This window comes from Triturus cristatus, chromosome 1_2 (assembly GCF_964204655.1).
Source record: "Triturus cristatus chromosome 1_2, aTriCri1.1, whole genome shotgun sequence".
NCBI classification, from domain to species: Eukaryota; Metazoa; Chordata; class Amphibia; order Caudata; family Salamandridae; genus Triturus; species Triturus cristatus.
In genome coordinates this window covers 836,297,212-836,324,361 of record NC_140580.1, presented here as the reverse complement: position 1 = coordinate 836,324,361, position 27,150 = coordinate 836,297,212, and the positions used below count along the sequence as shown (strand labels likewise).

At 43.1% G+C, this 27,150-nt stretch overlaps 1 protein-coding gene across 5 annotated transcripts in view; it reads left to right on the top strand.

Annotated features, from left to right (window-relative positions):
- Positions 1–27,150, top strand: part of KIF17 (kinesin family member 17) — a 449,007-nt gene that overhangs the window by 280,435 nt on the left and 141,422 nt on the right. For all 5 annotated transcript variants that reach the window (XM_085608962.1, XM_085608959.1, XM_085608958.1 and 2 more), the window contains exon 8: positions 20,327–20,424. In XM_085608962.1, the coding sequence (XP_085465088.1) occupies positions 20,327–20,424 (98 nt within the window). The remainder of the gene's footprint in view (positions 1–20,326; positions 20,425–27,150) is intronic.

The following is a 27,150-nucleotide window of genomic DNA, read 5'->3' as shown; positions in this document are numbered from 1 at the left end:
ATTTTCCAAGCCGGTTGACAGAGCAAGGATGTAATCTATCCTAGACAGACAATTGTGTGCACCCGAGTGTAAGGTGTATTGTCGTCTATCAAGCCAAAGGCGTCGAGGAATTCGGTCAGAGGAAGGGGGGTCCTGCAGTTTTCCCTAGGCGGAAGCCTGTCAATCGCGTCGAGCGTGGCATTAAAGTCGCCCCCTATGATCAGTTACCCTTGAGAAAGTGTAAGTAGGGATTTACCAAGGGCCGGGAGGGCTACAGTCTGCAGCGCCGGTGGGATATATACAGAGACCAAAGTGTATGCACTCCCTTCCCACTGACATGCAATAGCTGCAAAGCGCCCCTGATCGTCGGGCCAAGACCCAGTCAGTGGGAATGTTTTCCGAACCAAGATGCCCACCCTTTGTGAACCTGATGTGAATTCAGAGTCACCATTTTAAATCCCCATCTATCCAAAGCTTTACAGGCCGATCCCGTCAAGTGTGTTTCCTGGATAAGGGCCACTGCCGGGGCATGTCGTTTAAGGTACTGCAGCACCCACCCCCTCTTTATCTTGTCACCTAAGCCATTTACATTCCACAATATAATGGTCCACAGGCAAGCGCCCTGCCCAGAAGTCCAGTTCAGCACACGGACTCGGCGCGCTAAGATCCTGCCTTCTTTCCACGGGCTCCGGATGTGCACCGCCCTCCCCGTCGGGCCTTGGTGTTACTCAAGGTCCCAGCTTCAGGTGCGTGTACAGGCTGCGTCCCCGAGACACGACGTCGGATCTGCTTACTCAGCTGCACGGATCTCATGGAGGGATCAAAAGGTGCCCCACCGTTTCCGACGCTTAATTCATGCCAGGTCGAGTCAATTTGGAGACTAATTATATTACGGATCGCCGGGGATTTCTCTCCGATCTCGGAGCCTCTCTAGGATGCGGCCATTTCTCACGGCTGCTAGCCACGCCCCCTGACCTATCTTTTTCAATGACCTTGTTCGGATGAATTATTGTGAGTTTTTTTTGGAAACAGTTGATTTGCTTACAGTCGTAAAAATAGAATTGGAAAAATCTTGTAGCTTTTACAGTGCTAAAAAGAAGCATGAATAAAGGAGGAATACTCTTTGGATTTATGAAAATTATCATGCCGAATTGCTATTTTTGGAATGATTATGAATATGTTGAATGTGATGCATCCTTTCGGCAGAGGGTGCATACAGGGTAGTGCACACCATCATTGATATATATTGTGTAACATACTTCTCTTTTGGGATATAAGGGTGTGGGTGCGACACTGTAGAAATCCACTGTCTGCTTGCTGTTTGTGTTTTTCTCCTTTTGTATGGTTGCTCTGTTTATTCTTCTGAGCCTTGTCGCGCTGCAGTTTACAGCTGGTTTTTGTTTAATTTCCTGTAAAGGGAAGTACTACTAACTGTACTTATTGTGACATCTACTTCTAAGGCACTCCCCATTGATTTTAGTTCCTATGAGATGTCAGACTTTGTAGCTCTATCAGTATTTTGGTTGATTTCTTGGTAAAATCTGTGATAATTGTCATATTTTTGAACATATGCAAAACATGTTTGATTTGTTGATAACTATTTCATTCTTCTGAGTTTTATCATTTTCTCAATCTTTACTTCGTCTGAGAATTATTCCATCACATCATTTAGAATTTTGAAATTCTCCTTAATGGCATCTCTTATGTTAAGAACGCTTATTTCCGTGTTAGTATTTTCCATTTATGTTTGTATGTCTCTCAAAGTTATTTATGCATATTTAATCAAAAGTTTTATTGCTGATTGTTGTAGATTACATCACCATTCTTTTGTTATCCTCTTTTGTAATTCAAACTTAAAAAATATTTTATATATTCTAGGAATTATCTGTTCTTGCAATAATCTTGATGAGTCCCACCAACTTTTTTTTTTTTTTTGTGTGGAGTTTTATATAGCACGAACTAGACCCGAAGGTATCAGAGCGCTTAACATGAGAACCAGTTACGTTACAGACGGACACATTCATTTTTGTAAGGCACGGGGAGATTAAGTGATTTGCCCAGATCACAGAATGTTGAGTGTCCCTGCCGAGACTCAAACCCGGTTCCCCAGCTTCGAGGTCGACCGCCCTAGCCGTTAGGCCACATTCTCTCCCTAATTGCCAACATTGCCATCTCTTCTTTAGAAAATCTCTCGAGTTTTATAAAAGCATGTTTAAACCTATACCATTTGGTTTCCTCCTACTTATTGCATCATCTAAACACTTATTGAACTCACCACCTGCTACGTGTTCCTGTTTTTAAGAAGAACCTGACAAGCCATAGGTTTATTTTCAATAGATTGTTATTGACATTTTCAAAGATAAGACTAGAAGAATATTGACCTTTTCCCAACTCCACCCTTTCTCCACCACACTCAACACGTTAACACTGTCACAGTCACAACGCTGACCAGTGTTCTTTTCTCTATCATTCCATGCAGAGACGTAAGAAGACCCAAAAGTCTTGATGAAAACACAAAATAGATTCTTTATTAACTTTCCTTGCTCCCTTCAGATTATATATTTAACATTTCATCCATCACATGAAGGTACCCTTTCCAGTGTTCTTGGGGTCTGACTTGATCCCGACTTGTTCAACATCTTTTGCTTCACCACTAACAGTAGTTGGTGTATCATTTTACCTGTTCCTGATTGACCTATTTGTGCACTAGAGCCACACATCCCAGATTACTGTCTCCATTGCTGCAGGCACTTTTGTCCCCCTCACTTGTTCAATATTGGTTGGTAGATAGGCTGAAAATCTCTCTTTATCTTTGAGGTGCCACAGGATGTGGGGAAGTGTGCCCATTTTTGGACTCCCTCCAACACAGGTGCAATCTACTATGATCTATTGCATGTAATCTACCTGGTGGAATATACCATCTGTACTGGATTTTGAAAATAGAATCTTTACTTTGCACGCGTTTAGCGAAACCATTTGCTCTCAGCCATATATTGTTCCATTTGTCATCTCCTAGAGAAATCCCTTGCTCCTTTTTAAGGTCTCCATCAAACACAATTTTTGCATGCCCGTTAGCATCTTGCAGGATATTATACATAAGAAAGACTGGGTGGACTTCATCATCCATACCTTGGGGCAGCTTCTCAAAAGGGATTGGTGGTCTAGTAGCCCCTTCTTTGATCGATGGGCAGAAAAACTAGTGTTAAAATCTGAATCTATCTCCTACATGTAAGCCAACGTCATCTACTCAAACACTTTTATTTAACTCTTCTGTAAAAGGTTCCTCATTTATACACACCATCCCTTATTCCATCTTTAGAAAGTACCTCTACCTAAGCCTGCCTGGAAGTCCCCATTGCCAAGGAGTGTGGGGAACTTAGCCTACTTCATCTGAGATCTGCAAGATGGTCCTGGTAACAGCCGAAAATGACAATGTATAACTTGAAATTCCTTCCTAATCCATGGGACTTCAATAAGTAGTATGGTCAATGAAACACCTGTATTTTTCTGTAGAGTCCATAAATCACACTAAGAGATTCCTCAGCTATACCACTTGATAGTCGGATTAAAAGTTCAAGATCCTCGTGCACATCTCCCTGGTTTGCTGGTAAACTAATTTAGGTCACTTACCTTTTCCAACTAAATTCCAACAACATTATTGTACTAGATTTGTATCTGTTTGAAGACCTGTATGGGTAGATTAAGTGGCAATGTCTGAAGTGGGTGCAAATAATGTAGTAACACAGACATTCTGATTATAGTCACCTTCCTCAAGAACGATATTGACATATTATGCCATTGTTGTAGTTTAAGAGAGATATCTCTAAGCAATTGTAGGTAGTTCACACTGAAGAACCTCACCCAGATTGCATGTCAACTATACCCCTGGGTATTTTATCAATGATGAATGCTACATGAGTGTAGTAGAAATCTTCATTGAAGAAGGTTACCCTAGGACTCCGTGAAGTTTATCGCTTCTGATTTAGAAACATTAATCTTGAATCCGGAGACCCTAAGGAACCGGTCATTTGAAAGGGCTTGCAGAAGTCGCAAGAGATCAGAAAGTAAGATCTTAATGTTATCCTCGTACATATGCAATTTGACAGAATCTTTACCTCCCTCAATGCCTTTAAATGCAGTATGAGCTTCAATTAGTTTTAAGGAAAGGTCAAACAACAGTGATGTTAGATGGTATTCTTGTTGCTTTACTCACCCTATACAGAGTTTTTTAACTTGACCATTCACTCTCTGTAGGAATCCCTTCCCTTCAAGGCCTCAGCAGAAACTCCCAATACAACCTGTCAAAAGCCATACCACAAATAACATGAGCATTGACTCCTGCTTACTTCTGCCTGGGTTGTCGCCTCCTAATAGAGTCAACATTGTCCAGCTGTGGCAGGATTGTATCTAACCTACAGACCAGTACCTTTGTATTTCTACATCAATATTCAACAGAGATCTGGATTCTATAATACCTCACACTTCTCAGGGTTATTTCCTGGCTTAATGATGACAGAGATACTAGCTTTTGCCATAAATGAAGTCACGGTTTGAGTTTCTACGAAGGTATTGAAAACTGCTGTTAAGCTTTTCCGAAGAATTGGGCTGAACAGTTTATAAAAGGCCGTTGCCAAGCCATCTGGCCCCAGGGCCTTTTACTTCTTCAGGCCTTTTACAGTAAAGAGATTTGCTCTTTCGTAATCAGTGAGTCTTAGTGCACAGCCTGCTTCTATGAGACTTTCTCTAATGTTGCCCCATGTAAGCATAATTGCACTTTCTAAACCTGCTTCCTAATAGCCTTTTCTGCTTCATGCACTTGGCCTGCTTTATCCTTAATAGCCTGTACAGAACTGCGTGTTCGGTGGGCCCTCAGCTTTGCTGCTAGTAAACTTCTTTTTTGCTGCTGCCCTCATAGAGGTTTTAACCAGCACTTGCTATACTAAAGGAAGGGTTAACCTGAGCTGTCCTAATCACTTGAGAGAGCTGAAGGGTAGCAAAACAAAAAAAGTGGAGGGAATGCAAACAGTGCAATCTATTCAACTGACATAGAGAACCCATCAACAGCTGTTGTCAGGCAAAGTGAAATACTGTGAAAGTACCTTCAGCATTGTGGAGTCTTAAGAAGGGCCAGCGGCACTAGGAAATCCATGCAATTTACCACCATGACTGCAGGGGCACTGCATGCCTTTTCTGCCTTTCCACAATCAACGCTTGACTTGCTCAAATCAATGTGTATCAATCCAATACAATCACCTCCCCCTTCTGTGCACTGGCCTCTCAAAGCTCATTCTAAATTTGAGGAGTTGAAAACATGACCCCTAAGTCACTCAGATGTTGAGTTAACCCCATTTCAGGCTGGTCATAGACCAGTAAAGGTCCTTCAGGTCCATTCCCACCCCAGTCTGCCCAAGCATTGCCAATCATATTCTGTTGCTATGAAGATAAACAGAATACATTCTTTCTGACTTAGACAACTGACAGTGACAGCAAAGTCTGCTGCACATGAGGCAGATAGCGTGGCACATTTCTAAGGCACCCTTATCTGATGTAGCTCCCCAGGCTGGGGTGGAGGCTAAGTTCACCTTTGCTTACTAACTCAATGTATCTGCTGCATGGATGCTTTCCTCTCATTTTCTATGCTTGTTGCATTCGTTCTAGCACTGCTTCTCTTCTGGGACATCCTTCACCATGCTGCCACTAAAGTCAACTAAGCTCATTCTGTTCATCCCCTCTTCTCTCTTACACCATCTTTTTTGGTGTGGAGAACCTTCCATGTTTTTGTAACCGAGTTCACTGTAACCTACAGGCCGTGCAATTATATTATGAAAGGTTGCCCCCAACTGTATGGCTTTTTGTGTCTCTGGAAGTTGTAGATTGGAAGGAAGCCATTTCTTTTATAGAAGGTGATTACATATAAACCCTGGAGGAGCAATAGCTTCTGATCCACAAATAGGAATTCAGCTTTGCTCCCAGCCTTCCCCATATTGATTTTCCTTCAGCTAGAAGTTATGAATGCATGTCAGAATGTTTGGGGAGCCATGCCATACACCCTGTGGGTTTTATCCAATTCAAGTGATACAGAGTCTTAAAGGCACAAGAGCATAAGAAACATCCTCCGTGGGCACCTTCCATGTCTTTTTGTGCCGTTCTGATTTGTTTATCATTGCTTCCGGGATGGTTCTCCAAGTCCTCCTGCATCTCCTGATGAATCTCATTCTGCACCGCTGGTATAATTGTCTACGCACAGTTCTTTCTGCTTTACACATCTGTAGTCTATAACCTCCTCCAGAAAATGCACCTTTATACCTAAATTATTTATATCTTTAGACACCACCCTGAACTCACTTTTGGAGCCCATTGTCATCAAGTTGATTTCCTCCTTTGACTCACGAAAAAGGAATTACATGTAGATTCTGTTCAATTTTCCATTTCTTTGACGTTTTTCCTAAGGTGCTGTGTTATATGGGTGGGCCAAGCCCTCATTTGAATTCAGTGTCCTTGTTTATGGACTAGAGTGTGGGACGGCATATTCTTTATTTTGGGGTCCTTTTTAGATCTTCCTTACTGACAGCATTTAGTTTTATGTTGTCAAAGGCAAATTATGTGCAATACTAATACCTTGAGAGTGGGTTTTGTGCCAACTTACTGCTTATCAGTGGTTGTCTTTTTTTATCAGCCGTATTTACTTGCTTCAAATTCAATGGCTTTCTCCCGGGAAACGGCGTTTACAACACTGTCATTAGATCGTGTGCTATTACAAAGCGGTTGTTACAACGATCGCGTTGTTAGTACACGATGTAATGACATCGCAAGTCATTACAACGACTTCCAGTAGAGGGCGCTCAGGTATTGGAAATGATTTCCATCACCTTCCCTACTGTTGCGCAAACAGAAGTAGGAATAGTATATAATACTATTCCTAAGTCCAGCGCACCCCCCTACTGGAAGTCGTTGTAAAGACTTGCAATATAATACATCGCGTACTAACAACGCGTTCGTTGTAACAACTGTGTTGTAATGACACGCGATTTATTACATCGCGTTGTAATTTGCCATATTATTTCTACCTGTTTTTTGTTTGTACCTCATCTAGAGCATAGCTTCTTTTGATTGGATAACTTGTTTCCTTTTGCTGCTCACATTCAGGGAGCTTCTTTTTACTTTTACTTTTAGCACTCCACCTGAGTGTATGTGTTTTTATGCTCTCGTCCCTGTATCCTGCTTTTCTCAGACTCAGGAACCTGCAGTTCTGGAGCCATGTTGGTATTGTGTACAGCACTAAGCCTTGTCCTATAGATGGAAAGCAGGATACCAGGTACACAGAGCTTTAGACCGGTAAAAACTGTTTGTTACAAAATATACCATATGAAATAGTTTCGAGAATAATTAGAGTAGATAATGATAGCACAATAATTCACCAGCCTCCGTGCACTGGTATACGTTAATGAGCTTCAAGGCTGACCAGGATACCCCAGACACTGAAGTACCTATAATGTAGGAGGCAGGCGAGGACACAAAGCAAGGTAGTAAAGTACAGGCTGTGTAACGGACTAGGGAGCTAGTAACCTAGGGAACCGAGAGGGAGGAAAACAACAAATGTGCAGGAACACAGTGACAGATTACAAACTATGCGGGAGTGAAGCACCTAGGGCAACTTACAACACATTGTCATGTAAAGGTGTACTTTGGGGACTTCCCTTGTGTGCTTGTCATACAGTTCCTACGAATTAAATAGGACTGTGTATCTGGACAACATAACCTTTGGAATATGGTAACTGAGTTCCACACACATGTTGGCCCAGTTCCTAGCTAGCTCACATGCCCCATCTGAAACCCTAACCTGACCAGGGTACCAGATGGTATCTGCAACCTCAGAACATGATCACTCTAATACCCTAAGGGAAATCGTGGAAACGGATCTACCCTTTCGTTGTAACTCAGGCTTGCCCAAAGGAGACACAAGAAAGATACAAATTGGCTTGTCAAACTTTTTTTAAACAATTGTATTCTTGTTTAAAAAGCGCAAGCTGCAATTATTAGTAGGATGAAACATAGCATTGTAACCAGCATTACAAGAATGGTGAAAAAGATAAACAGTTTAGCCATTATAACATTCTTGTGTGATTATATGATTATATATTTATTTTTATACTTTTACTCCAAATACTACCTACCCTAGTGAGAGCATAGAGTACAATCTGCCAGATCTCTTGGGACAACCCAACTGCCCATACCTGTGCATGATGTATCAGAAAGCTGATCTGGTGTAGAGCAGGCTATCGTCCTTTGCAGGGTGAAGGTTATAGTCAGCAAAGCTGCATCTGTGCCTCAGTGCACAGCGTTCCAGGTCAATCACGGCAGAAGTGCTCCTCTGCAGATTTTGGCTCAGAGGCAGTTTATATAATAAAAGCACTGTTCCAATCGCACTGTGTCAAAGGTGCAGAGCTGATGTGATTTTTTTGTCTTGCGACTCAAAGCTCTCAAAGCAACCAAATGCAAGGGCATCACATTCAATGTTCCTAGCTTTGGACATACTGTATGGCTACATAATAAAATACTTACTGAAAAATGTGCAGCATTCAGAATAATTTTTAAGTATGCTATTGTGTAAGTGCAAGTTTAAACGTGTAGCTAAAATGGAGACTTGTGCAAGGGCCCTGTTGAACCTTACAACATGCTCACTCTGACCACATCACCCAGTTGGTGAGACATACTGACCCCAACCTCTGTGTTGCTCTAAGTTCTCTAATGGGCCCCGCCGCAAGCCTAGTCTCCACCATCTCTATGCTGCTGTCCCGTTGATCTTAGTGGTTATGCTGGTATAATGTTGTGTTGTGGTGTTGTGTTAAAGTCTACAATTTCCTGTTTCAGGTCTTACCTGAGACCTGCCAGATTTTCCCCTCACATTACCCTATGCGCTCTGCGTTGTAATAACTCCCTTGACCCTGCACTGCTTACCCTTAAATGTGTCTGTTGCTTCCCTTCCCATCCTGCTTGGGTTTTGTAATTTTTAATGTATTTGTATTTTTTTAATTGTCATTTTTGAAACATTCAAGTCATGTATTTTTTATTTAAAGTGTCTTGCCCCTTTCTGTTGCTTTTCTCACCCCCACACCACCATTGTGCCCCTGAATCCTCTCCGTCCTTTCTATATTTAAGATATTTGTGGACCCTAATGCCACCCCCCACTTCCTTTTACCATCCCCTTTCACGTTCATCTGGAATGATTGAACTGGGAGGTTATTTAGAGACTAGAAACGCCTAGCATTTTAGTGCAAGTATTGATAGGTCAACTAAAATGCATATTTTTCGTTGTTATGTTAATCATTAATAGGTAAACTGTCATTTTGACCTATTTATAACAGAGATGTAAAAAATGCTCCAGAATATTTAGATTCTACCAAAACCTTTAAAACCTATACTCTCTATGTACGAACTTGCAACAGGTCTGTATATAGACTAGGCAAATGTTATAAAGCCTCTTACTATGGTTTTTTTTAAAGTCATTCCCTAAACGAACTAAAAATGACCCTCCTCAAGCCTATACAGATTCCCGAGGCTATAAGGGTTATACCTCGGCTTATATAGACACTCCCTAAACTGTTTTTAAAAAACACCTCAACGTCTTTAAAGACATACTCCAAATCTATGAAGACTATTGTAGAGCCTAACACATGCTACAGCTTATAAACTGACTGGTTACATTTTGTGACGTCTTATGATATTATATGTGTTCAGAAAACATGGTTGGTTGAGCTGAACCTTTTTATTTAGACGGATATAATGCTTTACTTCAACCTGCCTTTCTTGCGATAGCCGGTAGAGCAAAGGGAGGCCATGCAACTTTTATTTCTACAAATCTCACTTCAGTTAAATCTACTTAAATAAATGGTCCAGCCCAAATTTTTTGGTTATTCTATTAACACATCTTGGGTCTGATATCCTGCTGATAAATTTCTATAATAATGTGATGTGTTTAATCATCGCTTGACTCTGATGTAATTGATGGGTTGGCTCAGTTTTTGGAAAATTGGCACTCACAATTGAATAGAAATAACATGATAATATGGGCAAGAGATTTTAATACTACAGTCTGCCAGGTGGAAGATAGTCACTTATGCAGCGCTCTTTTTCATCACGCAAACATGGCCCATTTTAAACACACAAGAATGGGTGAGGCAATGAATTTAATATTAGCCAGATATGATCTATGTTTTACTTTTTATCATTTTTCAGTTTGTGATCAGTCAATTTCCACTCTAATACCTACCTTTATTGTTACCCATGAGGTCAATACTATAGATTTTATACTCATCTCGGCAGAGGGAACGCACTTTATTTTAGATTTCAAAATTGTCCCCATATGCATGAGCGATCACAACCCACTAGTCGTTATATCACAACTGTAACCAACAAGACCAGGGATGATGACTAGTAGGAACCCAACATATACTAAGAATAAAAGCCTGCTCATAAAGTGGGACAAAATAGACCCCTCAGATTTTAATCACAGAATAATAAGCTAAAACCCAAAGGCCATAATGACTTGTCTAGCAGACAGCCCAACTAGCAGACAGCCCAACTCCCCTACTTATTTTAAAGTAATATGTGCTATTATGTGAAGCAATCACAAAGAAACCAATAACACATATGAATTCTAATTCAGTGAGTCCTACATATCACTGGTTTAATAAAACCTGCTCTGCTGCACACAAAAAAACAAAAAAATACCCTTAGTTCAAATCCACATTGCCGAAAAAAAATTAAGGATGCCAGGTTACAATATAGGAACGCCTTGAAAGAAAAGGAGATCAGAGATAGCACCTGGGAGAATTTAAAAGAGGCTGCGGCCCTAAAAGACACACAGAAATTTTGGGAAGTAGTAAATTACCCTTTTTTTCTGGCCAAGTAGGAACAAAAACAGATGCATTGATTCCAGAAGTCGAATGAGAAGCGCATTTTAAGAAAGTTTTTCAGGGAATTGATAGTGGAGTACCAGAGGGCGAGACCCCTATTAGGATGCCCGGTATTTCTTCCACCCCTCAAGAGCTTTGTCTCCAAATATCTCTGAACGAAGTTGTTGAAGCTATAAATCAGTCCTCTTCTTTGAAAGCGGCTGGCCATGATCGGGTCCCTGTGGATTTATATAAATCAAACATTTCCTCCTGGGCACCATTGATTACAAACGTCATCAGGGCTCCAGTTTCATGCGATATCCTTGGCTCCTGAAGATTGGCTACACTGGACCTTTATTAAAAAGGGGACAAATCATGCCCAGCTTGCTATGGACCAATTTCGTTGATAGATTCAACTGCGAAAATTCTGGGGAGAGTATTGTTGTCACGATTAGACATGGTGGGAGGAGAACAACGTGCTATCAAATGTACAATATGGCTTTAGACCAGGCATAGGTACAGTCAAGCAGGCTTTAAACCTGCATTTAATAATTACTAAGTATGTGATGGCCAAAAGGGGTGTGTTACATATGGCCTTTATTGACCTATCAAGTGCATTTGATTTGGTCAATCTAGAGAAATTATGGAAGTGTATGCAGGATATTGGTGTGGAACTGGGCCTTTTTAACATAAGGCACCTACACTGAGATCTGATGGTATCTATCCATTATTGCATCCAGGGGGGAACATCATTATATATCGACTGTCCGTGGGGAGATCAGACAAGGTTGTATTTTGGTCCCCTTCCTTTTTTTTATTATATATAAATGGTATTTCGAATCATTTAATCGATTTAGGTAGGGATGTGCCCAAAATGGGGTCCCAAAATATTCCAATTTTATTGTACGCAGACGATGCGGTCCTTATGGCCCACATAGCCAATGGGTTTGAAAGCTTATTGGAGGGTTTCTCGGCCTTCATGGAGGGACTGGACCTAAAAGTCAAATATTCTAAATCATATATAATCAGACCCTCCAGGATTTCGCGGTTTGCCGCGAAATCGGCACTTTTGTAAAAATGCTGCGATTTTTACAAAAGTGCCCGCGAAATCGGCACTTTTGTAGAAATGCTGAGATTTTTACATAAGTGCCCGCGAAAATGAAGGAATGCAGGGAAAAGCTGAAACAGCTCAGCTCAGCAGCAAAAGGATGCTCCGGCTAGTCCTGTAAACAGAGCCTTGCCATGCCACAAAGAGCACACCTGTCTTTGCAAAACAGCAGTCCGCCCTCCCTCCCACAACAATAGACTAACAACTGCCAATAATGGGCACAAATAATTAGGGAACTGCATAATCACAACGTACAGTGTACGCCATTCTAGGGTGCAACGATGCTCATTTTGTGCAGCATCTTCCAAGGAGTAGCTTTCCCTGCTTTCCATATGTCCCATCCCTTCCAGCATCCTCCAGTGTTCTCACCTCCCTTTGCCCATTTTATTCTCAAAGCAACCCACAGTGCAGGCAAATAAAGCCAGGTGTCAAGAGCGAGGAGTGGATGGGAGCCGGGGACGGGTCCTGTTACTGTGTATTCAAAGTAGGGAAGGTATTTTGTAAGTAGCTGCTACATAAAGGGTGTCACGTCATAGTACACCCCATTCAGGCTACGTGCTCCTAAAATTTAATGTATCTTAATTAAACACTTATACTGCCGACCACTTTAAGGGGGAAAGTCACCCATCATGGGATTATATTTTTTGTACTGATTTTCTATTTATCCTCTCAGTATCTTTTGTCATAGGTGGCACAAGTTTCGTGTCGAGCGTGTCACCGTAACACCGAAAGTGTGGTTTTTTTTTTCAACCAATAGCAGGCTGCATTCTGGGACTTTGAGTGTAATTTTCACATTGCAAGTGTAGACTTAAAAAGATCCCATTCTATTGGCTTAAACATTGCAGTTCAGGTTTAGGGCATATCCCAGGTTGCCTATTTCAAAGTGGAATACTTTGCTAAAACAGTTTTCATTGTTTTAAAGCTGAAAATGGATGATTATGAGTAAAATAAAGTGCCACAAAAATGCCGCTAAATTTCCATATTTGTGCCGCTAAATTTCCATATTTGTGCCACTAAATTTGCTGATCCATGCCGCAATATCCTGGGGGGTCTGTATAATGACTTGTGGTCCCGTTGGCTCAAAAACAAAACGTTTTAACATGGGTAGACATTATCTGGATAGGGTCAGGGATGTCAGTTACTTGGAGTTAAACTTTAGTTCATCCTGTTCATTGAAATCCTTTTTGCAATTGAAATCCCAACAGATGAACAGGAACATTGAAGGCATTTTTCGCTAAGCTCATAAATTAAAATAAAAACCTGTAGCGCAACTTTGTACAAATCTAAATTTGTTTCAAGTGCCTCATACAGTGCAGGTGTGTGGGGGAACTCTAAAGTTGAGGAGTTACAACGGTTTGAAACATTTCACCCGCAGGCTGTTGACCGTTCCAAAAAACACAGCAAATTTTATTTACCACCAAGAACTAGGCCTGCAATATTTAGGTGATCAAATTGGACTGGCCCCTCTTTTGTTGTGAACTAAATGTTGGATGACCCCAGAAGTAGGCTTGACAAGAACATGCATTCAAGATTGCCTTAATTTAGATAATGTAGGAAGCCTAACATGGTTAGCCTATGTTATAAAGATTTTTCATACTTTAGAAAGCTGTGGGCATTAGGAAAAGATAAGATTTATTATTTTAACATAATGTTACATGTTTTACATACATTCAAAAGATAACTGTCTTCTGGCTGGTAATCCTGATTTGAAACATATGTTTTAAGTAACTTCATAACATTTTGTATAAAAAATTGTTTTATTCTTTTATGGTGCTTCGCCGAATAAAGTTGTATTGACTGATTGACTGGCTTATAAAGATTACCAAGTTCATTAGGATCTTGAATCAACTTTTAAAGACATCACCTAAGCTTATACAGATATACAAAGTCTTTTTTTCAAAGCACATAAAGAGCCCCAGGCCTATATATACCCTCCACCCAAAATTGAAAGACCCTTGTAAGCTAATGAAGAAATTTTTCAATTTATTTAGATCCTCTCCAAGTACACAAAGAGTGTTCAAAAAGACTCCTTGCCACTCTATAAAGAATCTTTTCAGTCAAGCCTACAAATACTGTCACTAGGTCTGAAATCTCTCACATTGGTCAGTCACTTCGTAAGCCAATCTGCAAGTGTATAAAATACACAATCCAAACTAATAAGTGCCATTCACATGAATATAAATAACTCAAAGCTTATGAATGCCTTTTCAAAGCTAATAAAGGCCCTCTCCTAACTCTACACCCTCCCAGAGCCTAAAAACACCCACCTACTGTTTTTGAAGGCCATCTCCAAATCTACAAGAATGCTTCTGAATTGAGATGAGAAAATATAACAAGTAATGGGTGGAATGCTTAAATATATCTCTGCCACTGGTTATCATTCTGGGCTGCATTCCCGTCCATCATTATACCCCACTGTGTCACTTCAGACAACTAACACCATAAAGAAATCAGCCTTGGTCCTGCTCCAATTAGAACAGTACACACATTACTTTTTAGGTCGAGGACTACCGGTCTGCCGAAGGCAGAACCGGAAGTCGGAAGATTTAATGTTTTCTAGAGTGGCTATTTAGCCCGCCTCTCTTTTTGCTTCTCCTCCATTGGCTGGCTTCCTAAACGGAGGCCAGCCATTGGAGGAGAGAGCCGTCCCTCCAAATAGGCTCCGTCTTTTTCAGATTCGGGGGCGTGTTTCTTGCTGTTCTTTCCACTTTTTAGCCACGCCCTTTTAGAACAGCAGGAACACGCCCCCGAATCCGAAAAAGTTTCGGAGCTTCCATCCGCCATTTTTTCCCTATCGTCTGGCCGTGAGGATCCATCCGTCCGGCGCCGCGTTCATGCCCCATGCAAGCAAGTGTGGGATGATGCTCACTGCCGGGAGATGGCGAAGGCTGCTTCTGTGCAAGTCCCAGGATCTAGTGCCCGGGGCCGTTGGAGACCTGACTCCAGCCCTGGTCACAGCAGGTACGACAGTCCTCCTTCAGACCAAAGACGCAGATTCCCGTTGCTCCCCTGCAGTGCTGTCAGCCTTCTATGGAGGACAGACATTTACAAGACTCTGGCAAAAGGCTTGCACGCACTTATTTTCAATTTCAAGTCGGTGGATATATGAATTTGTTCCATAAACTTATTTTCAATAAGTGTTTTGCTGCGTCAGTAGATAAATCTTACGCTCCGATTTGCACCAAAAGTGGAGTGATTTGACATGAGGAAACTTTACAAGTAATCCGTCCGATACCGGGGTGCTCGGGCTGATTCGGGCCAGAGAGACAGCTGAGAGTGTGGCGTCCGCTGTTGAAATGTGCGGGACATACGGGTGGGTTCTCTCTTGGAGACGACAGGAGAGTGAGTGTTTAGTTGTGTGAGAGGAACTCCTGCTGTTGGTAGACCTCGGGCAAGGTATCGCCATTGTTTATCTTCAAACTAGCCTTAATCTAACCAAGTAAACATGTTAGCCAGCAACAGAGAGGCGGCGACATTTGTATTGTGACTTTAATTTTACCAAGAGAGGTACATATTGCTTTAAGAGAGCAGCTGGTGCGGGGGTGGGTTACATGTTGCATAACAGTGGCTGACGGATCAGGTGTCAACGCGCTGCTGCCCAGGTTCAACATAACAAAGGTTACAAGGCGATGGGGGCAGGGTCACTCTGATCGCGCGCTACAGAAGATTGACAGCCAGCCCCGTACTTGGGAGATCGACGGGGCAGCCATGCGGGGAAGTAATGCCATCGTTGAAAGTCCTGCTTTTAGGCAGGGGGGACGCCGTCCACCGGCGTGGTACCCCGACTCGAGCCCTGGGGAAAAGGGAAACCAAACGTGCTTGCTACACGGATCAGTCATCTCAGAACACATAGGACGAAGGATGCCAATGCTTAGAAGGAATTAAGAGCATGTTTTCAGGATATAAATTATGGAAACAAATGAAGGTCCCAGGGTGATGGCGTGAGCAGTGAAGCGACATCGGGGCACTGACAGCTTAGTGGCATGTTTTCTTTTTTTTTTTTTTTCTATTTCGTAGTGAGACCACATCAGGTTGTTAACCACTCGTCCCTCAGTCCCACTTTCAGTGGAGGGCTTTTAATAGCATTCTGTACCGTACCCTTGTCTTTTGACCTACCTTCTGGATTCTCTTTGCTTGTCTCCCTGAATGTCAGAACAACAGCACCACTTGGGTCATCATACGCAACACCAAACTCTTCCCACACAGGTGACACTACAGTGTCAGAAACACAAAGTATCCAAGAATCATGCCTGCTGCCTTAAACTGCTCCAGCGTGAATGTGCAAACTTACCTTGCACAAACACTGCACACGAAAACAAGCAAAAGTTATACTCCCACCGGAGCCAAGTTCAGCAGCGTGTGTGCTCCTCATCACGGGATCAGAACTCTGCAACATCTCACTAACTCACTTTCACTGTCTCTTTCACTACCTCTCTCTATCTCACTACATCACTACATCACAACACCACTCTGCTTACATCTCACTACCTCACAACATCCCTCTCCCTCACTACATCACTGTTTCATTACCTCACTCTTTCTCACTACATAACTCTCTCTACCTCACTACTCCACTCTATCTCACTACCTCACAACTTCTCTCTCTCAAAACATCACTACCTCACTCTCTAGCTCACAACCTCACAACTTCACAACTTCACTCTCTCTCACTCACTACCTCAATCACTCTCTATCTCACTACCTCACTCTTTCTATCTCACTAACTCACTTTCACTCTCTCTTTCACTACCTCTCTATCTCACTACATCACAACATCACTCTATGCTTATATATCACTACCTCACAACATCCCTCTCCCTCACTACCTCACTCTTTCACTACCTCACTACCTCACTCTATCTCACTCTCTATCTCACTACCTCACTCTCTATCTACCTCACTCTCTCTCACTACCTCACTCTCTATTTCAATACCTCACTCTCTCTCTCTATCTCACTAACTCACTCTCTCTCTGCTAATGCAATAGGTATCATATATGCAAAAAAAAGCTACTGCCAATAGAAATGACAATGCCATTTATTTAGGGATACAAAAATAATAAAAAAATAATGAGCAATACCAATAGCTCTACCTATAATATTGCCGAGACCATTGCATTGTAAATGCTTGTTGGTTTTACTGTAGGATGCTGCTAAGAGCCCTCCTAAAGCTTATAAAGATCCACCACTAACGCATGCACCCTACAAACCTATTTATAATACCGTCCTCAAGTTTATAAAGACAAATATGAACCATTTAAGATTCTCCACAAGTCACGATGACCATCTTTCAAGGCTAAACAGATCTTCCCTGTCATGTTTAAATCTTCCCCAATACCATAAAGAAAGTTCCCTGTAACTAGCTTCTCTCTGAAAGTTTAGAAATCAACTTGTAACTTCAATGAAGCGCCCCATCGCAACAAAAACAGATTTCGAAGCTTTTATGTACCCTCCCTAAATCAATGTAGACACTCCCGAAATCTATAATCTCTTTTGCGAGTTTGAGAAACCATCCACATGCTTATAAAGACCATCAACAGGCCATCTCTATACCCATGATCTTTAACCCCTTGAGTGCCTAGGACAAGATGGTCTTGTCCTCTGCACCATTGAGCTGGCTGTGCTGAGCACAAGATCATCTTGTCCTTAGCACTTAAGTGGCTACCACTGTAGATGTAGGACTTGGGAAGGCCATCTATCTCTAAGAACACATCATATCCTGCCTTTGAGCCCAGCATCTCTGAATTTAGTATTCTGTATACAGAATTACTGCAAAACTAACATCTAGGATGGTATAGGGATTGCACAGGACAATAACTGTATATTGCACACAAAAAGGAATCGGGCATGGAAGTACAGGTCAGTTGCCCCTATCAACTTGATGGTGCAAAATATTATATATTTAGTAGGTATGGTCCCCTCTTCCGGGTGCTACTAAAAATGACCTTGTCCTTTTTTGTGTGAATTTAAGTGTAATCGTGATGTAGGGGGTCCACTTGATAGAGAATCCTATAATGGATACTGTTAACCTGTGGTAATCTTGTCTTTAAAATAATCCTTGGCACCAGACTGGAACTAGATTTTCGACAATAATTGCACCAACATACTGGTGAGTGGCACAGTTTGACTTCACGATGGCCTCACACAGCCCTAAAAGTGACGACAAGCAGCTGCATATAGGTGCCACCTCTGCATGCTAAATGCACTTCTACACACCTTTACACACCTTTCAATGCAAATTTGAAGATCAGCTCTCAACGTTGTTGGTTCTACCCACACCTTATTTCGACATAGCTAGTGTGCCAGGGAAAATGTCTCACACCACAGCAGCAGTTTTTAAAAAGTGCTGCATCTGCAGAGAGCAGATTTTAGTCACGGACCCACAGGCCGTTTGCTTGGGGTGCCTGGGTTCCACTCACGACTCAAAGTTGTGCTTCAAATGCTTGTTGAAGTCCCACGGTCAGTGACGGAGAAACAAAACACAGGATAGGGCACAGCCAAATCCGTGTTATGAGATGGTCTTGACACAACGGACAGTGAGAGCCATGTCATTGACACAGTGTTGTGATCAGGTTTTGTGTCTGTTTGCGAGCTACTGGGTTTTCCAGGGACATCCAGGCATCCGTAATGGTCATTCCTTTTGCTGAACCCAGACTCTTTGGAGAAAAGGCCAACTTGGCTCTAGAACACTTCCAAGACAGCTGTTTTTACAGCCCACTTCCTAGGCCTGATCTCATTAACCAGACGTTTTCATCAGCAGTACAGAAAGGTAAGAGGGGCACATGCCAGGTCAGGTCTGGACAAAGATTGTTTTTCCTACTATGTTGGTCAGTCCATCGCCCTTCCTGCTGTCTTCTGACTACCACATCACTTAAAAGCAGAGGATAGACCTTGGTTTTTAATCGAACTCACAAAGGTATACTTTAGATGACCAGCCCTTTGTGAACTTTGCTGGTGCCAAGAAGGGGAAGGTGATGCAAAAACAGACCTTGTCCAGTATATTGCACGGTGCATAAAGACATTCTATGGCCTTGCCCAGAAGAAACACCCTGAAGGCCTATGATCTCATTCTAGCCAACTCAATACTGCCTCTTAGGTAGGAGCTGTCACCAGCCATGCTGCTATATGGGCATCTGTGTTTACATTCACCAAACACCATTTTTTGGTATGAGGTCACTCCTCAGAACATCGACCTTCCGCACATACTGTTTGGATGTCTATTCTAAAGGTGAGGAATCTGTGGTAAGAAGTATCGATCAGAAGGACAAGTTACTTACCTTCGGTACCACACTTTCTGGTGGGTACTTTATTAAACCACGGATTCTTCAGCAACCTCCTCCTCCATCTTGTCTTGAGTTGGCTCTTATATCTGTTAAAAAGGTCTTGTTTAGTTTCTGCACACTGTCACCACCAATTTGTCATGTTTAATGTGTATCTGACAGTGCACAAGAGGGCAAGACAAAAATAACTTCAGCACACACAGGTGGCATCTATATGTGTCTCAATTTTGACACTTCCAGGGTGGCTTGCAGGTATTGTGGAGGTAATGTGTGATAGCAATTGCTGTTGAAAATCCAGCTAGAGTTTGGTGCCTGAGACTATTCTAAAGGTGAGGAATAAGCAGTTAGAGTACCCACCAGAAAGCGATTTACTGAAGTAACTTGTTTGTCTTTGCTTTATTTGAAAATTGAGACTGCAGATTTCAACTAATGGTTTGTTTTGAAAATCCAATCCTCAAGAGAATCTGGCATGTATAACTTTGTATTCCACACAAATAGGGATCAGGAATGGGAAAGCATTATGCAGTTCCCAGGGACTGTCTCCTTTTCTTGGTTTTAGCTAAGAATTAGCTTGTCCTAATGGAGACCTTTTATCCAATATAATGGGCAAAATAATGACAGAGCTTTTGGACCTTTTCTTCACTCTAGCACACCATTTATTGATAAAGGGTCCATAACATTGTGTGTCAGCCTAACATAGTTTCTGTTTTATATGTTTTCTAATACTTGAGAATCTCCTTAAACTCTGCCACTGAGTATTCAAGTACCAGCACTTTTGTTCTAGTGCCATGTTCAGCGCAAAAGCATTGTGAAAAACCTTCCACGTTTATTGGTGGTGTCTTAAAGACCTGTTACAGAATTAACATTTATATATCTAACATTCAGAATTGTATGTTCTTTTGAGTCTGGATATACCAAGATACCTTTGGGCATATGTGCACCTTCAATGCTACTATAACCTAACATGACGGCTAGCAAACGTATGCAGAATTTTAATGTCTGAGAGAAGATAACAGAGGTAAAGACGTTACTCGTAAAGTGATGATGATTGCTTTGTTGTTGCAGATGCCTCCACAAGTGCTCTTCCATTAGAGGATAGAATCCAGACTACCTCACAGAAGACAGGTCCCTCTGTGCCTCCTGAGGTTTCTCCAACTGAACAGGTATCATGTCAACGGAAAAGCTTCCGTCATACTCTAGGCACGGTTGGATTGGAAAAGAAGTTGAAGGATCTAGGTTTTTCTAGTGACGTGACAGGAAGGCAGAATGCTGTCTTGCAGACGTGTTCAAGGGTTTTGCATTGTGTAAATGTGTATGTGTTCCTACTAGCATCATATGGTCATTAGACTTGCCAAGGGTGGTTCAACTGAGTGTATGCTAGAATTAAAGCATAGTAATTGCTGGGGGTGAACGTGCATCTCTGTGTCAATTGCTTGTGCAGAATGTGTCCAAACGTTTTTGTCCTTCACAACACAACATGGTACTTCAGGCAATGTATCACCTACGGGTTTATCTGCTTTAAATACCCCACGCTGTAACATGAGGCTCACATAAGACTTAAGTACTCATTCGTTCATTCTTTATTTTTTAATCTTTATTTCATCGTTATTTGCCTAGATAAATATTTCCCAGCCTTCTGCCATCATGGTAAATAACCATTGCTTTTGTTGTTAAAGTTCCATACTATCTGACACCATTATCTTTTCCTTCAATTTAGTATGGGAATTAAAAAATCTTTTTTGTCCTACTTTTAATTATTCAGAATACTTTCTTTCAGAAATTTTGAAATCCTTTATCACCTCAATTTCAGTTGCTTTATCTCCTTCTTTTGACTGTATACTGTTGACACTTTTTCCTTTCTAGTCTCTGGCAGATACTCGCTTTATTTTAAGTTTTCTTTTTAAATTGGACAGTTACTTGTGTTGTTTAAAAGTTTCAGTTTTCTTTGGATACATTTGAGACATCTTCTTAATGTCATAGAAGGTATTTACAGATTTGGTTGAGGACTGTATGTTATACAACCTTAGGAGGTCTTAGTGCAAAATGTTGTATTTTTTTAAATCCTAAAATGGACAGGAAACGACATGACTTCATGAATGTATACATTTGTAGGCATGTAGGTTTACATGATTTTAAACATTCGTCACAAAGATTACGGAATCTACTCCTCATATATTACTCATGAAACAGTCATATTCCATGATTTACATATCGTTCTTCATAATACCCTCTTACCACCTACTGCTGTCTTTATAAGTCCTCATTTCCGTATGTAACTCTGCTTCCCTAATGCACTTAGGTTCTGTGTGGTCACCAGAAGTCTCTTAGGTGTGCTTGCAAATGTACTATTTCACTATATTCGTCCATCTTTGTGTTCAATATGCTATGTCTTTAAGCCCCACTTTGATTGTGGGGGCTATAGGGGCTATCCACTGTATTGCAAACCTACTCTTAGCCAATAGTAATGCCAAGGAGCTCAGTTTGGTGATTACCTTCAGTATATATTCCATAAATAAAACAAATAGGGGTCCAGCACTCCTAGACTGCCCCGTACCATGTGTTGGGTGAGTACTGATCATTTGATGTAGGGTTGTGCATTCTCCAGACCAATAACTACTGGAGTTGCTGGAGAACTCTTTCTTTTTTTTTAAAACTTGTTTTTATTGCAATTTTTCAAGAGGCCATACTACAAAATCACTGTGCGTACAATGCGGAGCATTTGAAGCAAGTATTGACGAATACCGAGTAAAGTCTTCTATAGCGGCATTAGCTCCATAATCATCAACAATAACGCAACATCACAGGCTAAGATATTAAAATTCTTTTGGCATTCCTAAGCACCAGGACCAGTCGGCTAATCCAGTAATCTTGTCTACATAAAGTACATTTCAGTCAGCGAGTTCAGGGTGGAGTACCAAATAAGAACGGGGTTGTGCCAGACATTTTTTGGGCGGGAAGCGAGAGGCAGCAGAGGCGCATATACATCACTGGTAGTGTCACAGTACATCAGATCCCTCATCCAGGACCCCACCAACGGCGGTGCAACTCCACCCCAATTTAAAACACCTGTCACATAGCCAGCAACAGTCCAATTGCAGTGAAGCTCCTGATCCCCGGACTCAAAGGGAGTACATACCCCAGTAAAGCCAGCAAGGGTGTGTGGAGGAGTTCCGTCTCAACCATTTGTTCTAGATGACCAAACATCGCCTCCCAGAATGCCAGAACCGCAGGGCAGTTCCATGCCAAATGTATAAAGTCAGCATGTGTCTTCGAATATCTCTGGCAGTTATCTGGCCTCGTACTGTCCATCTTTGCGAGTAACACAGGGGTGATATACATTCTATGTAGGTATTTGAAGTGTGTAAGCTTCTGATTATAGTTAATTGATACTAAACTTGTCTGCTCAAAACAATAGGCCCATATCTTTTCTGTCATAGGCTGCACTAGGTCACCCTCCCAAGCCGCGCGCCTTCATTGGTCGGAGCACCTGTACCTGACTATATATTCTGGAGGGGCCTATTAGGATGGCACCCTAGTGGTGCGGGGACTGGCCGCCAGTGGTGCGGTGGTCTCGCACCGGCAATTAGGATGCCACCGCCACAGTGGCGGTGGCATCCCCCATCCACAACATTGTGGCGGTCGGTGCTCACAGCATCGCTTGCCACAATGCTGTGGATGCACCTTGTGCATTTGCATTCACAACGTGGCAGGCACCGCATGGTGCCTGCCACGTCGTGCATGCAAATGGCATGTGCCCCCCCCAACATCTGGGGGCCCGCAACGGGACCCCAACTGAGAAAAACACATGCCTGTTGCCGCCACGGAAAGGCTGCTTCCCCCTGACATTGTAATATGCATGGCGGTGTCTAGCAGACACCGCCACCATATTCAACCCTTTTCCGCCCGGGCGACTTGTCGGAAAAGCAGCGGACGGTCTTCCCGTCTGCCGCTCGTACCCCCGCCATCATAATTTGGGGGGGGGGGGGGAATGGGAGGCGGGCAGGGGATAATGTCCAGCGGTGGCGATCCGCCTGACATACTAATAGGCCCCTAAGTGTGCACTATCAGGTAAAGTAATAATAGCTGTGAGTGGGAGGAGCTCAGAAGGTTCCTCTGTCTCAGGTCGCAGTGCGTTGAGCAGTGCTGTTCGCGTTCTGTGCTACAGAAAACAGTCCAGTGCGGCTGCATCTGGATCACCAGTCAAGTCCGCCACTGTGCGCAGTCGGCTGTCTCTGAACATATCCCCCATATTTCGTATCTGATAGTGAGTAAGCGCACATTGTGTCAGTGTTTCATTTGTGGGGGATATCCAGGGGTTATTCAGAACGGGGAATACAGGCAATCTGCACCCAAATATTTGCGTAAGCGCCCCCAGTCCCAACTTGTGGTTTGTAGCGTGTGAATCTCAGCTGGTGTTCTCTTGAGCCAGAGAGGGAGAATAGTTGAGAGCGGGTAGGGACGGGCCTGTGTGCGCTCTGGTTTTAAAAACTGCAGTTGCGCGTCCGGGTGATACCAAAAATTAGCATACTGCACCTGTGCCACCAAATAGTACAGATAAAAGTCGGGTACCCCAAAACCCCTTTTTCAAAATGTTGAGTGAGCATCTGCCAACCCAGCCGTGCCTGCCCCCTCACCCACATTAGTCGTGTCAGCATCCCCCTAAGAGCGTTAAAGAAGGAAACTGTAAAGCGGGATAGGGATGATTAAAAACAAATATAAAATCCTGGGTAATACAACCATTTTAATAATCGCAATCGAGGCTTTGCAGTGTACAACTACCCCGAGATATCTGGGGGGGATCATCGCACCAGCGCAGGGGGAACTCCACCGCGAATGGCGCTGTAGCATTCGTTAGGGGAATATTTCAGATTTATTCCAATTGATGACCAGCCCGGAGAAAACGCTGAACCGCACCACCTCTCTCATAATTGGTGTGAGATTCACAGCCGGCTCGCTAACGAACAGAAGGATATCGTTCGCATATAAAGACGAGAAAAGTGGACCCTGATGGAACGCTATCCCACCCTGGAGGTGCCGCTCTGACAAATGACACAACAGCGGTTCCATCGCAATAATAAAGAGCAGCGGAGAAAGTGGGCAGCCCTGCCGAGTGCCCCTCGACAATGTGAATTTATCAAACAGCACCCTGTTTATGTGCAATTGTGCAACCGGGTTAGTATATAGAAGGCGAACCAAGCAGCCGAAGTTTTTGGAGAACCTTGTTTTACTGGGCACCGCCTGTAAGAAATCCCCTTCTAAGGAATCAAATGCTTTTTCCGCATCTAATAGTATCGCCGCAGCAGGGAGCGCAGGGTTTACCTGGTTGATAACCGCAAACAGTGTGCGTAAGTTTACCAAGGTCGATCGGTTCGGCATAAATCCTGACTGAAAAGGGCATATGATCTGACTTATTATTAATGATATCCGTGTGGCCAATACTTTAGCTAAAATTTTATAATCCTGATTTAGAAGTGACAATAGCCTATACGAGGCACTATGGTCAGCAGGCTCTAAGTTTAAGGAGTAGTGTCATAATTGTCTCACGCGTGGTGGGGGGCAGCTCGCCCGATTCCAATGCCTCTGCGTAAACCTGTAGTAACTGTGGGACCAGCTGCCCCCTATAGGCCTTAAAGAACACACCAGTAAGGCCGTCCGTACCAGGGGCACGCGAACCATCCAAGTTATCTATGGCCTCTATAATCTCGTCCACACCAATGGGCGAGGCGAGAAACTGTTGTTGTGCCTTCTCGATCCATACCATCGCTATTTCGTTTAAATAGTCTGTCAGCGCCTCACCTGCCGGCGGCGAGCATGTGGTATAGAGTAGAGTCTAATAGGTCAAAAAGATCCATTTGATGTCAATACCATTTGTGACGGGAGTGCCATCTGTGTCCCGGTGCTGTGGAATATATGCAACTTGGTGCCTAAGAGTGAGTAAGCGCGCCAGCGTGTGCCCCGGTCTCTCTCCCTCCTCATATACCTGGGCGCTCGCGAATTTCCCCAAATAAACAGTCTCCCGATGTGCCAAGTCCTGAATTTTCCCCAACAGTTTAGCATGCTTATATAGCGTAGAGGGCGCCGCACCTGCCAACAACTGAGCATCCAGTTCCCTTAGTTCCCGCTCAGTGGCATCGAGATCCTGGCGGATTGTGCGGAGCACTCCAGCCTGCTTGGCCATGCAGATGCCCCTGATGTACACCTTGAAGGCCTCCCACAGGGTGGCGTAGCAGGTCACCGAGCCAGTATTAATCTGAAAGTACTCAATAATCGCGTCTTGCACCTCACTTTTGAAAACGGTATCTAGCAACGCCTCCGCTGAGAATCGCGAATACAAGGAGGGACGCATGACAGTAGGTAAAGTAAGTGCCAGCAGTACCGGCGAGTGGTCCGACAGGGTGCGTGGCAAGTGATCCACTTCCTGCAGATTGAGGAATAGATCGGGGGTGGCATACCATCGGTCAAAATGGGACCAGCTACCGTGCGGCACCGAATAAAATGAGTATCCCTACGCCGACGGGTGCTGATGCCGCCAAACCTCAGTCAATAAGTGTGGGCGTAGCAGTGCCTCAAGCTCCCTCATGGAGCAAGGCTTGGTGTTGTGTCCAGTGCCCGTGGTGTCTGACCCGATTTGTAGTGTGAGGTTGAAGTCTCCCCCAAATATAATAGACTCAATTGGGGTACCCATGATATGTGTGGAGAAAGACACGGGCGTCCACATTAGAAGCGTAAACATTAATAAAAAGTAGTCGCTGCGCACCTATGTCCCCCCTCTACCAGCAAGTAGCGGCCCTCTGGATGTTTAACCACAGTCTGGGTCATGAAAGGAAGTGCCTTATGGATCAAGACGCAGACTCCACAGGAGTAAGTGCTGTAACTGGCGAACAATCGATTACCTCCCCAAGCAGCAGCTAATTTATTATCAGATATTGGGGTGTAGCGGGTCTCCGGCAAGAGTCCCACATGTATCTTGTGTCTAGTCAAGTAGGCAAGTACCTGTCGTCCCTTACGTGGGTTCGAACATTCCAGGTTACGCATCGCTATTCAAGTCCCCCAGCCCGCCCCCCTGTCCCCTCTATAATAGGTGAAGTAGTAATCCATCTCATTTGCCATTTTGACCGCATTCGGATAGCCAACCGTTCTGTCCCTTTACAGCCTGTAAACAAAAATTAACATAAACTTATTGAACCGTGACTCCCACCCCACCTCCCCCTTCCCACATCGGATATCCACCCAACCTATATCCGGTGAATCCTTACACATGTTAACATAAACAAAAACGGAATAAGAACTACAATAACAACCCGCACTAAATGGGGATATTAGGAGATCTCCTAGGGGGGGCAGCAACGCCCCGAGCAAGCCACGAAATATGATAACATTAACACATAATATACATGCGTCTGCATTCGTGGAATTATGTTATGGTAAACGTGCCTCCAATGAGAGGTAAAAAAGGAGAGGAGAGCATCATGACATATCACTATCAAAGTGTTCCTGAGACAATGTCAAGCTAGTGTTCCCCTGGATGATCAGTGGGCCTCTTATTGACAGTCACTCATCCGCAAGCCATATACTATTACTTTCCAGGAGAGGTCGCTTTGTCAGATTTGTGGCGTTTCCAAAAGTCTGCTGCCTCCGCCAGAGTTTTAAAGACAGCAGTTTTTACTGTTAAACTGAATCCGAAGACCTGGCGGGTACAGCATGGCATTTCGGATATTTTCTTTTCGCAGGGTCCACTTGATGTCCTGAAATTTACGCCGGGCCTCTTGTACCATTGGCGTGAAGTCTGGGTAGCGCGAAAGCGTCATTCTCTAATATTGCAGGTTCTCCACCTCCTGAGTCTTGCGCAAGGCGACATCTCTGTCATGGTAGTTAAGCAATCGCGCAAT